Source organism: Monodelphis domestica, chromosome 4 (assembly GCF_027887165.1).
Source record: "Monodelphis domestica isolate mMonDom1 chromosome 4, mMonDom1.pri, whole genome shotgun sequence".
NCBI lineage: Eukaryota > Metazoa > Chordata > Mammalia > Didelphimorphia > Didelphidae > Monodelphis > Monodelphis domestica.
The window spans coordinates 450,160,191-450,176,340 of NC_077230.1; the positions used below are offsets into that span (position 1 = coordinate 450,160,191).

At 45.4% G+C, this 16,150-nt stretch overlaps 1 protein-coding gene across 1 annotated transcript in view; it reads left to right on the forward strand.

Moving 5' to 3' along the window:
* Positions 1-2,085: 2,085 nt before the first annotated feature.
* Positions 2,086-16,150, forward strand: part of LOC100017529 (zinc finger protein 420-like) — a 57,492-nt gene continuing 43,427 nt past the window's right edge. The window contains exons 1-5 of the mRNA XM_056826317.1: positions 2,086-2,313; positions 4,099-4,170; positions 6,631-6,757; positions 7,278-7,373; positions 9,960-11,167. Of these exons, the coding sequence (XP_056682295.1) occupies positions 4,138-4,170; positions 6,631-6,757; positions 7,278-7,373; positions 9,960-11,167 (1,464 nt within the window). The 5' untranslated portion in view covers positions 2,086-2,313; positions 4,099-4,137. The remainder of the gene's footprint in view (positions 2,314-4,098; positions 4,171-6,630; positions 6,758-7,277; positions 7,374-9,959; positions 11,168-16,150) is intronic.

A 16,150-nucleotide genomic window follows, 5' to 3' on the forward strand; every position in this document is an offset into this window, starting at 1 on the left:
AAAAGCTATGGCAGGAGAAATGTAGTTTTGCAAAATTTATTATGCTATCTTAAAAAATTGAGAATTCTTTCTCCAACTTCAGTGCTTGCCATCATGTAAAAATTAAAATTAATATATAAACATTTAAAATATTATATTTTATAAGTTTTATTAATAATCACTAGAAGTAACAAAATAAAAAAGTAACAAAATAAAACCACATGCCCATGGCTAATCTACCTGTTCAAACAGCTTGCTCCACCAATGTCCTGACCCAGGAAGGAAAGAAAGCTAGCTATGGAATTCCACCCTATTTATCTCTTGTCTATATCAGCATGTAATGACAGGAAGTCAGTGGGCTCCAGGGAAATGTAGTTCAAAGGCACAAGATTTCCAATTAAACACTGGTCATGATATATCATCTTTTAAAAAAAATAGTCTCTTTGCCAGCTTTTTATTTTAAAATTGCTTCAGTACCCATTAAGATATCCATCAGCCTATAGTTTTGATGGTACTATTTTTGATTGATACAGGTGGGCTGTAGGCAAAGAGGGGCAGTAATAGAAGCAAGACTGTTCACCTTCTGGAATCTTATATTTCTCACTAGTTAGCACTAATTAAACGTAAATTGCAAGATCTATAGTTTCAGCATCAGTAAAGCATAAATTGCAGAATCTGTATATTGTTAAACACCTGTTTGTTTTGTACTGGGCTATCAGCTTTGTGCCTGCTCTGCATTATTACTTACTCTTATTGTTCTATATCTACTTTGCTTATGAACTGTTAGGCATTAGTAATTACCCATGGGGCTACACCACCAGTTTAAAGGCTATTCCATCAGCCCCAGGGTTATTCAGTTACCTATTAGGCTACTCTATTAGCCCCCAGGGTTAAATCATCAGCCCCAAGGCTATGGAGTTAATCCCCAGGCTCTTTCAGCAGCTATTCCACTATTTCGTGATCTTAAACCTCTTCTTCTTCAAATAAAATTCTTTTTTTTTTTTCCTGGATTGAGGGGAGTTTGAGCCTCCCATTATTGGGGCAAGACCCTGCTAGAAACTTGGGTGTGTTTCTCCCACAAGAGTTTTGTTCAGACTTTCGCTACTATAAGTATCAAGACCACAGTTGTATTTGAAGAGATTTGGTAGAGTGTGGGATGAGATCCAGTGTATAATTCTCAGGGTAGTATTTGGTTTGTAACCCCAATTTTCAAGACCCCCGAGTTTTACTATTCCTTAAATTAAAACTGCACCCCCCCCCCATTATAATTTTCCTGATCTATTTTCAAAAATCTTGAGAAGAGTTTACCTGTAGCTTGGGAAAGATGCCAGCTCTAGGAAGAAGGGCAAAATAAGAAGGAACAGTGAATTTCAATTGTATCTTTACCGTTCAAGGCGGAAAATCTCAAGATAGTTATGAGTTTTTTGATCATGGGGGCTTCTAGGGGTACATAATGATGAAAATCACATGCTCAGGATTTTAACCCACAACTTCCCCCTCTATGGAATTGGACTGAGGGAAGGAAGAGAATCTTGAATCAATATTATTATAAAAGTCTGTGCTTACACATAGAAGACAACCCTTTTCCTCCCCTTCCTTTCCCTCTTCCGGGCTGTCCAATGTTTTCTCCCAAATAAAGACGCTTTTTCTCTGCCAGCATATTATCTAAGTCTCCTGTCTGCTCATTAGAGTGATTTCTGGGGCGTGCAAGCTCCGCCCAAATTCCACTCCATACAGTGAAATTTGAACCCTAATCCCCCCCCCTTTTTTTTTGTGGCTGCAAAGTTTGTTTAAAATTAGAATAAATTGTTCTTTGAATGCTTGATCAAATTCGCTTTTTTCCCCCGTTAGGAGTCCATTTATGGCTTATTCACTTTGTGTGTGTGTGTGACTGTGTTCTTTGTAGTCTCTAATTTAGAAATTTCAAATTTTTAAAAATATTCGTGTTAGTGTGCAAAATAGTTTCAATTGATTTTCTTTGTTTCTCCTTTCTTGTGAACTCTTTCGGATGTTTTATGATGATTTGATTTCGCTAGCTTTCAAAAATGAAATGAATCAAGGGCTTATTCTGTTCTTCACCACTGCTGTTTTGTATTTTTTCCAAGTGTAATCACTTTAGTGAGAACGAAGAGAGGGAAGGGCTCTGCACGTTCCTCCGGGGCAGCTCTTAGCCCCGCCCCCTAACCCTCCGGGCCCCAATTGGAGTTAGCACCGCCTCAGTCCGGGCCTTCGGAGCACGCGCATAAACCCCCTCTGGCCTCGGAACTACGCTTCCCAGAAGTCCCTGCAGAAGACGACGGTTGTCATAGGAATGGTTGGCTGGGGCAGGAGGAGGTACTTAACGTTTGGTGTTGCTTTTTTTGTGTCCTGACTGACCAACCTGGTTCTCTGGGAGCGTTCTCGCATCCTCGCCTGACTGGGAGAAACGTGGCTGACCTCTCACTTGCGTGGGGTTCCTGGGTCCCGAGGGGAAGGCGGCTGGGCGGGCCGGGGCTGCCTGGCCCTGCCGCGAGCACTTAGGAAGCGGCTGCTGCGTGCTGGGCATGGGGCAGAGCCGTGAAGGCTCCTGGAAAGGCTCAGGCAGCCCCAGCCCTCGAGAGGTCCGTCTCGGGGACACGCGCGCGGCAGGCTACGTACAGGAGAGAGAGGAAGCCATCCCCGGACGGGGACGAGGCTTGGGGCTTTAACGGTGGCCTGGAGGGAGCTAGAGGGAAGAGGAGCGGGGCAGGGGCCCAGAGCTAGGACAGCCGCCCTGAAAACGAGGAAAGCGAGGGGAACGGGGACGGCGCCGCGACAGGAGGGGCTTCTTCCACGAGCAGCCCGACCAGTGACTCGGGACTGAAGAGTATGTGCTGGGGAGGGAGGAAATCTAGGAAAAAGCCAGTCTGTGATGGGCCTTGAATGCTAAGCTAAGGACTTAAGGGTTCATCCTAGAGGTGAAGGGAGCCACTGGAGCAATTATTGCCTACGGAAAAGCCCAGTCTTAGAGAGATCACTCTGACAGCAGAGTGAAGGGTAGACTGGAACCAGGGGGAACTTCTGGCAGCCAAAGCAGCTAGCAGCCTCTTTCCTTAGTGCAAGAACAAGGTGATCAGAGCCTGGACCAACGAGCTGGAGGCATCAGAGAAAATGGGTCTATTTCACAGACATTGCAGGGGGAGAAACTGATAAGACTTGGCAACGGATTGGCTTTTGGGGATGAGCCCTGGTGACTGGGAAGATGGGTAGATAACTTCGACAGGAAGTTAGGAGGAGGGCGAATTTGGTGCCTTGAGTTTAAGATACTTTTATGGAATGTCTGAAATGCGAAAATACAAGTCGAAAGAGAAGTTAGGTCTGAGAATCACCTGCCTAGAGATGATGATTGAGACTGTGAGAGCTGATGAGATCACCAAGTGAAATAATATAAAAAGGGAAAAGAAATGGCCCCAAGTCCGAACCTTAGGGGCTCCCCACCAATTATCAAGCATGACCTGGATGAAGTTCTTACAAAGGAGATAGAGAAGGAGCAGTCAGAGAGATAGGAGGAGAACCAAGAGAAAGTACTGTCACAAAAACCTAGGGAGAAGAGGGCGTCGAAAAGAAGAGTTTTAAACTGGGTGAAAAGCTGCTGAGAGGTCAACAATGAGGATTGAGAAAAAACTCTTGGATTTGGCAGTTAAGAGATCATTGGAGGGCCTGGAGACCGGGAATCCTGGGTTCAAATGTGACCTCAGACACTTCCTAGCTGTGGGACCAGGGGCCAGTCACAACCCCAATTACCTAGCCCTTACTGCTCTTCTGTCTTTGAACCCACACTCAATGTTGATTCTAAGACAGAATTAGTAAGGGTTTTTGAGACAGGGAGATCGATCCATTGATCCATCATTGGTAACTTTGGAGAAAATAGTCTCAGTTGAATCATACAGAAAGTTAAGGGAGTGAGAGGCCTCTCCATTTATTGAAGTCTTCTCGAGGAGTTTAGTTACAAAAGAAAAGAGAAATAGGATAATAGTTAGCAAAAATGGTTAAGTCAAGTGAAGTTTTTTTGAGAATGGGGGAGATGATGTTTTAGTTCCCTGGATGGGTCTGAGAGCTGCTGGGAAGAACTCTGTGCTCACAGGTCCTTCTCCATCCCAGGTACATGCCGGTAGAAGGCTCTGCTGATTCTTGAAGGGCATGGTCCCAGCCATCTTCACAGCTGAAGCCCAGGTAAGTTGGAGCTTCGCTTTTCCCAGCCTTGCCCTGGCAGTCTCTAAGCAGGAGCGAGCTTCTACGGGGATCCAGGAGACTGGCATCACCTGAAGAGCCATGTCCCTCTCTACGGAGTACTTTGAACTCTTTTGGGACATGGACCCTTTGGACATTTGGGGGAAACCTATGGATCCCTTTTCAGGACGGGGCGTTTAAATTCAGGAGACAAAATACCACACGACTCCAAGAAGCTGGAAAAGCCACATTGGTAGATGGGTTAAACCAGGCTGAGGGGAGCTGATAGGCCTCAAACCCATGGGTGAGTTAGGGGCATGTGAAGGTAGATGAGAACAGATGTTCTGGCAGCCATGAAGGTGGACCCGAAGTGGTCACACAATTACGACCCCATTTAGGCCCTCATCCCCACATGCCCAAACCCTCCCCCAATGGACTCTGGTGGGCCAGATCTCTCTCCCCAGCCCTCATCCCTGGTTCTAAAGCCTAGGCCTGTCGGTGCTGCTCTCCGTTCAGTGACCTCTAGGGCCTCCCCATGAGGATCAAACATAAAATCCTTCATTTGGCACTTAAAGGCTCCTCTAGAACTTGACCCAGCCCATTTCCCAGAGTTCTTACATAGCTCCCCTCAGGCCCTTAGACTCCAGCCCAGCAGGGCCTCACACAGCAGCCCTGTAGCTAGCTTCCCCAGCTCTCTCCATGTACACTAGCTTTCCCTCGAGCCTTGAAAATTCTCTTCTTCCTCCCGTCCACCTCGCAGCTCCCCTGCTTCCTTCAAAGCTCTGCTCACAGCCCACGCTTTGCAGGAAGCTGTTCTCAGGCCCCACTCGGAGATTCTCTTCCATTTATTCTGTAGGGGCCTTGTTGCATGTGTGCAGTTGTTGGCATGTTGTGTGAGGACCCCCTGGCCAGGCTTGGCCGGCCTTTGTATCCCCATGCTTGGCTCTGTGCCAGGCCCAGCCTTTGACTGACTCATGAGCCTGGGGCTGTTGTTGGGTGATCTACCCCGCTGGTGTTCTCCCCTCAAGGAGTCTGTGCCCGCTACCAGGAGTTCCGGTGGATCGGGGGTGGAGAATGACAAAGAATGCTCTGAAGACATTCATTTCCAGGTAGAGAGTGCGTCCAGATGCCCGTGATGCGAGCCTAAAAGCCCTGTGGCAGTCACCAAGCATCTGTTTTCCCTCGCCTCCCTCACCCCGTCCAAGTGAGAAGAGGAAAGCCTGATGAGCAGAGCCAGCCAGCCTTGGCGTGGCCGGACTCACCAGGGCAGCTAGAGGGAGGGCCAGGCCTGGAGCCAGCCTCACACACTCAGGAGCCGCAGAAACCTGGGCAGGTCACTTACCTGCCATTGGCCTCAGTGTGCTTCTTTGTGAAATGGAGATGGCTCTAGCACCTACCTACCCAATCGTGTCTCTAAAGCTTTGCTCGGCAAGCATGACATCTCCACAAATACGTGGACGGCCTTGATTTCTATCCCTTCTGTAGCAGTGTTAAGATTGTAAAAGGGGGACGTGGACCATAGTGGGCTTGTTTCCCAGGGAAGAAGGGGAACCTTAAGGCCCATCCTGAAAGGAGAGCCCTGAACCCTGCTCACATCTAGACCCTTTTTGTCCTGGGCCCCCTTGCACAGCCCGATGAAGCCCGTGAGCCCTTTCTCAGAGGAATGCGGCTAAATGCGTAAAATAAAACGCGTGGCATTCCCAAGGGAACAAATTATAATAATAACAAAATGCAATAAATTAGAAAATAATATAAATCTTTAAATATACTTATTATACAATAAGTAACATTTATCTATCATAAGAAGGAAATAACAGAACTCATTCAAATAAACCGTTTTCAAGATATTAAGCAAATTGATGCATATAAACATGGATCCTTCAATGATAGGAATCTGGAAGTGGTGATCATAAACAATCTCTCCCTCCATAATAACTGGGATGAGAGAGGAAGATATGTGGGATTCCCAATGACAGAGTCTCAGATTTCAAAATACTGCTGAGGCTGGTGGTTTACGTTCAACATTCAGCTCGATTTCATTGAGGGAAGGCAAAGATGCTGCTGAGGCCTGTTACGCACCCTTGGGTGTCCATGGACTTTGGTGAAGAAGCTGGCTCAGAGGCTTTTGTCTTCCCACAGCGCGGCAGGCAGGTGCTCTCGTCTCCTCATTTTACAAATGAAGAAACTTAGCCCAGAACCAGTAAGTGACTGGCCCAGGGTCACACAGCCAGGAAGGGTCTGAATACAAATTTGAATTTGCCCCAGCTCCAGTTGTAGTGCTCTATCCCCCAGGTGCCAGCCACATGGCTAATCCTGGCGCCCAACTGTGGGCCCTGAGCCCTGTGACAGCCACTTGTAGCTGGGTTCCCCCCAGCATGCCAGGGACACATGGGGAGAAGTGGGGAGCCGGTGGGGCAGCAGAGGAGGCTCTCCTGGCTGAACAGGGATGTGTTCGTGTTTCAGGAGTCTCTGACCTTCGAGGATGTGGCTGTGGAATTCACCCAGGAGGAGTGGGGGCACCTGGACTCTGCGCAGAGGAACCTGTTTAGGGACGTGATGCTGGAGAACTACAGGAACCTCGTCTCCCTGGGTAATGATGATTGGATTCCGATTTGGTGGGCAGGAATGTAGTGGGGGCAGCCAGGTGATTGGGACAGAGCACCAGACCTGGAGCCCAGAGGTCCTGGGTTCAAATCTGACCTCAGACACTTCCTAGCTGGATGACCCTGGGCAAGTCACTTAACCCCCATTGCCTAGCCCTTCCAGCTTTCTGGCCTTGGAACCAACATAGGTTTGATTCTATAATGGAAGGTAAGGGTATAAAAAAAGAGAAAAGATACATCTTGGGGAAATTCTTGAACCCTCTGGGGTCAAGTGAGAGGCAATTTCTGTTCCTCTTCCTTATGGAGCTCCATGTCCTGTCTGAGGTCTCCCTTTCCCCATTTGTTACTGCGGAAAGGCCAAGATCTGGCGCCATCCTTGGCACTAGGCAAGGTTTGATTACTCCTTGGTCAATGAATGAAGACCCTGCCCTCACTGTGCCCGTATTGCCAGGAGGGAAGACCAGCTTCCTCCAAAGACCTTCCTTTCCCCTTCTTTCCCTTGGGCAGGGCTGACAGTCACCAAACCAGATCTCCTCTTCCATTTGGAGAGAGGAGAAGCACCGTGGGCTCCACAGAGGCAAGTGCCAGGAGGTGGCGCTTCAGGTGAGCGAGGGGGGATCAGGCAGATGGAAGTTGCTTCATGAGAATTTAGACATTCCTCTCTGCTTTTTAAAGTGCTTTTTTCTTTACTTCATTTTGATTTTATTTTTTAAATGAAAAATTTTTTTATTTAAAAATTTTATGTTATTTAAATAAATATATTTTTCCATGTTTCCAAGATTCATTTTCTTTCCCTTAGCTCTTCCCTTCCCCCCTCTCAGAGCTGACAAGCAATTCTACTGGATTGTACAAACGTTATCATTTGACACCTATTTCCATATTAATCATTTTTACCTCAGAGCAGTCTGATAAAGCTGAAGCCCCAAATCATAGACCCATATGTACAAGTGATAAGTCAGTTGTTTTTCTTCTGTTTCCGCTCCCACAGTTCTTCCTCTGGATGTGGATAGTGCTCTTTCTCATAAGACCCTCAGAATTGTCCTGGATCATTGCATTGTTACTACTAGAGAAGCCCATTACATTTGATTGTGCCACAGTGTATCAGGTCCTGGGTTCAAAACTAGCCTTAGACTTTTTTGTACAAAACCGTTAAAATTTAATATAATCAGAATTATTCATTTTACATCTTGTAATGAACTTTAAAAAAAACCTTCACCTTCTGTCTTAGAATCAATATTGTGTATTGGTTCTAAGGCAGAAGAGTGGTAAGGGCTAGGCAATGGGGTCCAAGTGACATATTCCAGGGTCACACAGATAGGCTAGTTTTGAACCCAGGACCTCTCGTCTCTAGGCCTGGCTCTCTTTCAGCTGAGCCACCTAGATGCCCCATAGCTTTTCTTTTTTAGACTCTTGCTGCATCTCTTCTCATCGAGTTGGTCTATAGGCTGTGTTCTGCAAGGTTTAGCTCGTATGCTTCTGTGTCACTCTTCTGGTTTTGATTCTTGGCATCCCTGCCATCACAATAGCTCTTCATGACGGGATTCTTGTTGTTGTTGGCTCATTCTTCCATCCCATTTCCTGCCTTTGGAATGTGTGTTGGGGCTGGGCTGGCACTGCTGCGGCTTTATTGATTATTTGTATTATTACAGGATCTTACAGGTAGAGGGACCTGCAAACTTTCAGTGCTGCTTCCTGGTCTGAGCTCTTTAGGTCCCTGACCTAGGTTTGGGCCTGCACAAGAGCAGATGCCGCTGGATGCAGCCACTGTCGGGCAGTTGGGACATTCTGCTAGTTCAGAGGGACAGAATTATAGGCTCCTCTTCTCTCTGGGAGTCCCGCCCTGGTTATTCCTCTGCAGCCCTCAGACTAGTCTTTACGAGGAACTGAGAACCAGCTCTGCCCCGGCAGTCTGAGATATGGCAGTGCTGATCTCCAAAGGTTTCCCCGCCTCCCTTCCCTTCCCACATCCTGGCAGATTCCCCTTCTCAGTCCCCCCTAGATGTGTGACTAGACCTGGATGGTGGGTGCCAGCGCCACCATTGGGCCCCTGTTCTTGCCTCTAGAGGTACCATAAGTCTGGAATCTCCCCTCATTCTGGGATATAACCTCTGGATGCAGGAGTGTGTTGTGCAGGTCCCAGGCCCCTTGTGGACCAGGCTCTCATCTCATGATACCGATCTGGGCAAGACAAGTGATTCTCTGTGACTGGGGGCTTCCCCAGCAGGATTCTGTTCAGTGTAGGCAGGGAGAGAGGGAGCCACTATCCTGCACTCTGCCCCTCCACAATCTTGGGTCCTCTTCTCTTCATCCTTTTGCTTTGTAAAACACAGAACCCACAGACCTGGTACACTGGAATATAAAAGGGGCTTTTGATTCCCCTTCACCTCTTCTGGTGGTGGACAGAGCCTCGCTATCCCTTTGAGCAGAGATGGCTAACATCCTGTGCTAGTGACTACAGAATTTTCCCTGTTCTTCTTTCAGGAAGGAAGACCCCCATGTTTGTTTGCTTATGGATAACTATGTCATTAGACTTTGATAGAAATCGGCATCATATTTGTCAGTCTGGAATTTCTTGAGTTAATATCTTCCTGAAAGCATAGGTATTTAGCTAAAGTTGATAAAAATGATTCTCCAATGATTTTATATATGTATATATATTATAATTAAATTAAACATTTTAAAGTAGCCTGAAATGTAATTCATTTAGGCTTGGATACCTGAACTTGTTTAAAGCAATACAGTGCTGTGTTCTGATGTCCTCACATATTTTTGGTGCCAAATTGGTAGCTAGGAGGCATAAAAGATAGAGCACTGGACCTCGAGTTAGGAAGATCTAAGTTCAGATCCTATCTCTGACATTTACTTAGCTGTATGACCTTGGGTGAGTCACTTAGCCTCTGTCTACATCAGTTTTCCTGTCTATAAAAATGGGCCTAATACTAGAACTTAAATCACAGGTTGTAAAGATAAAGTAAAACAATGGGGGTCAAGTGCTTTGCAATCTTAAAGCGCTATATAAATGCTAGCTGTTATTGTTGATGATGATGATAACAATTTGCCAATAATGATGTTGACCCCGCCATTTTTAGACTAGTGATCATTGTCTTTGAACTTAATATTAAAACAATTTCTTTTCTCTCAGCACAGAAAAGAGTGCATGTTGACATTCTTTTCCCGCCTTCATTTCAGACTGCCCTTCTTGGGAGCCTAGGTATGAAGCCACTGAGGAAGTCCCACTATGGGGTATTTCTATGGGACAGTCATCCAAGAAAAGGCTCAAAAGGGATTGTTCCAGGAATTCCAAGTTAGGAGAAACGTTGGAATGTGGTGTTGGCTCAGAGCAACAGGACAGCCACCAGAACCTCTCCAAGCAGATGATAATCACAGAGAGAAAAGCTCCTTTAAAAGCCAGCGAATGTGATAGATTTGGAAAAGGTTTTGGTGTAGGGACAGTTCTGATTGCACAAAAGGGAGTTCACGCAGGAAAATATGTAAGTAAATGTGATGCACGTGGAACAAACTTCAACTGTAATGGCATCTTCTCGGAGAAGAAGCTTTGCAAATCTAAATACAGTAAGTCATTTGGGCGCCATTCAGAACTTAGTGAACATCACAGAAAATATATTGAAGAAAAGCCATGTGAGTGTAATGAATGTGGGAGGTCCTTGGACAGGTGTGGATCTCCCACTGACCATGAGAAAAGTCATCCTGGAGAGGAATCCTTGGAACGCTCGGAAGGTCTGCAATCTTTTACATGGCCAGGACGGTTAACGGAATGTAAGAGAATCCATCCTGGAGAGAAACCCTTTGAATGTAATGACTGTGGGAAATCCTTTCGATGGAATGGAGAGCTGACTGCCCACAAGAGAATTCATACTGGAGAGAAACCCTTTGAATGTAATGACTGTGGGAAATCGTTTACATGGAGTGGACAGCTCACCGAACACAAAAGGATTCATACTGGAGAGAAGCCATTTAAATGTAGAGAATGTGGCAAATCCTTTAACCGTGGGGGGCACCTAACCAGACACAAGCGGATCCACACTGGAGAGAAGCCCTTTAAATGCAGCGAGTGTGGGAAGTGCTTTATCCGTAGCTGGCAGCTTACCACGCACAAGAGGATTCACACTGGAGAGAAACCATTTGAATGTAGCGAGTGTGGAAAATGCTTTATTCAGTGCGGAGACCTCACTCGACATAAACGAATTCATACTGGCGTGAAACCCTTTGAATGTAGTCAGTGTGGAAAATCTTTTAGCTGGAAACAAGAGCTTACTGCACACATGAGAATTCACACTGGGGAGAGACCCTTTGAATGCAACGAATGCAGGAAGTCCTTTCGGTGGAGGCAACAGCTTACCGCGCATAAGAGAATTCATACTGCGCAGAAACTCCTTTGAATGGAAGGAACATGCCAAAGTCCCGAGCTGACATTATCAGACATAAAAAATCCCTATCAGAGAAACATCTTTTAAGGGGATTAAGCATGAGAAATATTTAGCTGGAGTGGACCTTTACCAAGCCTTTTGGCCAGACTGGATTGAAAGTCTATTTAAGCTACTGAATTGAAATACTCCGTTAGCACATACCAGGACCTCTCTGAGCATAAGAGAATTCGTAAGAGCAAGAAAGCTCCTCACGAGGAAGAGTTTTTACTGGATTATGCCCTATCGACTACATCTCTTTATGCCACCTCTAAGGTCTCATAACAGTTTGTTGTTGCTCTTAGGCAGTTACTGGCATTTCATTTATATACAAAACTTCAGCTAGTGCAACTCAGTACCTACCCTGCAATTTAAGGGTCTCAAATATTTTCCTGGAGAATTAGAGATGACATAATTTAATAAGAGTCACAGCTAGTACATCAAAGGCGGGACCTGAACCCAACTTCCCCTGACTTTTGAGGCCAAGACTTTGTCCATTATACAGTGCTCCACTTCCAATTTAAATATATTTAATGTTTAAAGCTCTGAATATTTTGGAGTCATAAGGCATGTTTCTTTTAGCAACTAGGATGAAGCTTAATGATTACTTACAACAGGATCTGTTTTCTTTGATCAAAGAGAACGGTGTGAAAAGAGAGACGAAAACCAAGAATGTCCTTTTATTTTTAAAATTTATTTATTACTTTTTTATATGACCCAAGTTCTGTTATAAATAAAAAATATTCTTTCCAGATCCTTTGATTAGCCAGCGGTCCTTCATATGTCATGCCTTCTGGTTTCCATGACACTGTCACATAGTCATGCCAGGCCTGTGTCAGGACAGCAGTGTCTGACACGTGACTGATTCCTATGTTCATCTACTGGGATGTGGGATTAAAGCTGGGATGAAGGTCCACCAGGTAATTTTACTTTACCCCCACCCCAATTCTTTGGGAGACCAGCATGTTAAGCCTCCCCACTCTTGGTTCTCTAGGAGATTAAAATGTCGGTCTCCCCAGTGAATCATTCCACATAAGGAGTTTGTACATTTAGGATTTTCTCACCAGAAGGCATAAGAGCACAAAAGGTATTGTACATTTCATGGAGGGAGTTACTACAATTTGGGTAATAAAAAGAGAAGAGAAGAGAGAAAAAATGCCAAAGAGCCATTGGGGCATCCCCTTTTTTTGGTGTAAGTGTTTACAATCAGGAAAAATGGAGGACTCAACCACCCCCTCAGTTCAGCTCATGCTATCCACAGGTTCACTCCAAATCTCATAATGTAGTACTTGATTTCTGCAAGCATCCTTATAGCATCTTCTCTGGAAGATCTGTTTTCCTAGACCAGGGTATTAGTGATTATTTTTTCCTAAAATTGCTTTAAAAAAGATCTTAGACTTTGGCCTTTAGGATGATTACACAACCTCCCACCCCATCCCACTCCCTACCCCCAGGAGGCTATACACCAACAATAGAATTGACAAAGGATGCATGGCTAAACTATTAGGTAGGTATTGATTATTTTTTTAAAAAGCATGAATATATGCATCAAATTCTCCCCCCAAAAAAGAGAGAGGAAGTTAAAATTAAAAAAATATATATAAATAAAATCATAACAAGTCCTTGATTCGCCATCAAGGTCCAATCAAGTAGCCAATGTCGTAGTTACTCACCATCAGCCATGGCTGCAGAAAGTTGCCATACTAAAGAAGGAAGAGGGGGAAAGTCTGACAAAAAGGGAAATATGATCCCCTGGACTATGTCTATTTTAATCATAGGGATAGCAAGTCAGAGTTAAAGCCAATTAGAGATACATTTTAGTCTCATATTTTAAAGTAGAAAACAGAGAAGTCCAACCTCAGGACTTGCTGAACAGCCACTTCCCCAAATCCCCTGAGACAGATCATCTGCCTTGGCATTGACACTGCCACAGGGATTGTTGGCATCCTTGATCCTGTGCTACTTCACACCAAAACCAAAACCAAACCCTGAACAAAAAAAATCCTCTTGAATGAAAGTAGAATGGATGGAAAGAGAAATTGCCACCTCCCTTAGGGACACTCTCCAGTATTGAGAAAAGAGCCCCTTGCCCTGCTTGGGCCACCTCTCTATATATCTTCTGCCTTCTGCCTGCTCACAGGTACTAGTTGCCCATCCCAGACCCTATGTGGCTGAGTGGAGCCTAGCATTGTTCCTCTTCCTGCTTTTCCCCATGTGTTCTTGAACCATGTGCTAGCATCTCTTCCTTCTTTCCCCATCTCCACAGGCAAATTGACATTATGTCAAAATCACTTTACTTAGAAGTCTGCAGAATGATTAAAGGCCATCAGATGAACTTCCCTCAAATGAATCTAAAGGGAGATCATAGATTTCCTCTTAGATAGCTGGGAGAATGAAGAAATTGTACATGGATGTAATGGAATATTCTTGGGCAATGTCAAAAGAAACTTTCAGAGAATCCTAGATTGTATGAACTGATACAATGAAGTGAGCAGAACCAGGAGAACAGTTTATAGAAACAACATCCTAAAGAGATCTAAGAACATCGATCAAAAGAATCTCTTCCAGTCATGTCTCCAGAAAACCTAGGATTAAACATGTTGCCCCCTTCCTGACAGTTGATAGGCATAAAGTGCAGACATGCATTTATGTACGGGACCCCTGAGAGAATTCACTTTGACTACGCTTGTTTTGAGGATTTCTTTCTTGGTTAATGGGAGTAGGGAAGAATTTACCATTAGGGAGTAGGATATATTAATAGTGATGTGCCAAAAAGGGCATGACAACTTTTTTTAATGCACCAAAGATAACTGAAAGAAGTTTGGGTATGAAGTAGAGATTTACTGGTTTATGTAGAATCCTTTGGATGGAAATGCCCATTTGGGGGTGTTTAAGAAAAAAAATGGAAAAAAATTATTGAAGTGAAATCACAAACCCAAAGCAAATAAAATGAGTCATCAGAACCTATGTATGTCATATGCCAGCAAAATTATAAATTCAATTTTTAATCTTTTTTCTAAACTGGAAAATATTTAAAATATTATTTTATAATATAATACAATAACATACAATATATATCATCAATAAATATAAGAGGAGGATAATAGTGAAGTACTTGGCCCTGTAGGTTCCAATGGAGATTCTTTGAGGATACAGGGAAAGCTTTATTATCATAGAAGCTGGCAGATTTGGGAGAGTGTTGGTACTCCCAACCTCAAGTAAACTGGTCAGGATTTAACAGCTAGACGAGAAGGCTGTTTTACAGTCATACCCCATGGGTGGAGTGAAATTCTGGGGAGGCTCATACCCCCCCCCCAAATCACTTTAATGAGTGGACAGGAGAGTTCACGTGGTTTTATTCAGAGGTGGGGGGGAATAGGTGAGGCACTATCACCTGGGCACAGGTAGCATGCTCACAAGGGGTGGGGGTGTAGGATAGGGAATACTGGAAAGAGCATGGCTAGTATCCTTCACAAGAGGTGAGGATTGGGCAGAGAGAGAGACAGAGAGGCTCCAGTCTGGGGTCTCAGAAGTGGCCATTGATGCCTGGGTTTGCTCAGATTTTATAGGGATCCAACCCAATGCTATCTCCATTTTCCCATCATCTGCATCCTATTCTACCGTCCTCTCCTCCTCAATCCTTTCCCAGCACTTCTGGCGTTCCTAAGCGAATGGGAATATTCCTTAGGTTGGCAGTTTTAACTGAGTCAGGATTTTTGGCCTGTCCAAGGATTTATCAGATTGCAATAATTTAAGCTGAAAACACTCTTTGAAACATTATCTGGGACATGTAGTCAAGATTTAGAACTTGTACGTTTTGAGAATTCTCTCATAGGAAGCAGGTCACCCCTAACCTTCTTCCCATGGAAAGGAAGAAAAAAAGGGGGGGGGGTGTCTCAGCCACATTTGAAAAGGAGTCTATTAAAGGCCTACTTTAATATGTGTGTTAACCTGCTTGGGGAGGGGGTTTCTTCTACTCTTCAAAAGCAGAGATTGCTGTCTCCTAGGGGAGGGCACCCAACACCACTCTTTTTCTATAGGAAGTTACCAATCTAGAATTACGAATGCATACTGGGGAATAAAGCACACATTTCATCCCCCACACCCCACTACAAGCGTGGGCACAGTCTAGGCACCAAAAAAGAACGGGGTGTGTGGTGGTGGTAAACGACTAGAAAAAACAGGATGCAGGTTTGCTCCTTCAAGGCTTTCAGCGCAGCCCGTGATGGCTGCCAGGCATGGGGGCTCACGGACATATCGACTTGCACCCAGGTCACAGGTTTGCTTGGAGGATCCAATGCGCTAGCATCTGATGAGAGTGGCTAGCGACAGTTATCATTCGAAGTACTACTGTGGGACTGCTACCTTCCGCTTTGGTCTTACGGCCTCTCAGCAGACCCGGCCACGCCTCCCCACCGAGAGCGGCGCTCAGCATCCCTGTTTCCCGCCTTCTTCTCGAACCCGACTCCAGCAATCGGGAGAAGCGCCGAGAACACTTCAAGGAGATTAGAAAAGAGAATCTAGAGTCGAGCCTGGGCGGATGGCCTCTCCAGGCTCCCATACCAGGGGATGACAACCCAGGGGCTCGCACCTGCACCTGCGCACTCGGTTATCGGAGCATGCGCACAAGTCTCTCCAGGCTTTCAGAACTGCATTTCCCAGAAGGCATATATGTAAGATGGGTTTTTCCCAGGGTTCCTTGGGGATGGTTGCCACAGAAACGTTCCCGGTTCCGTAGGAGACCCCAGACTCAGAGCCCTACACTTCCGCTTCCGTGCGCTAGTGTTTTCTGGGCTCCATCTACCTATCAGAGTGTCTCTGAAACTTCCTCCGTTCCTCGCCACGCCGGGTGATCTAGGGCCGCTCAGCACTTAGGCTCTTTTTTCTAGGGGGTCCTGCGAGGGCCTGGGCTCTGCCCGATCTCAGGTGAATGGGACCCGCGCTTGCATGGGGCTC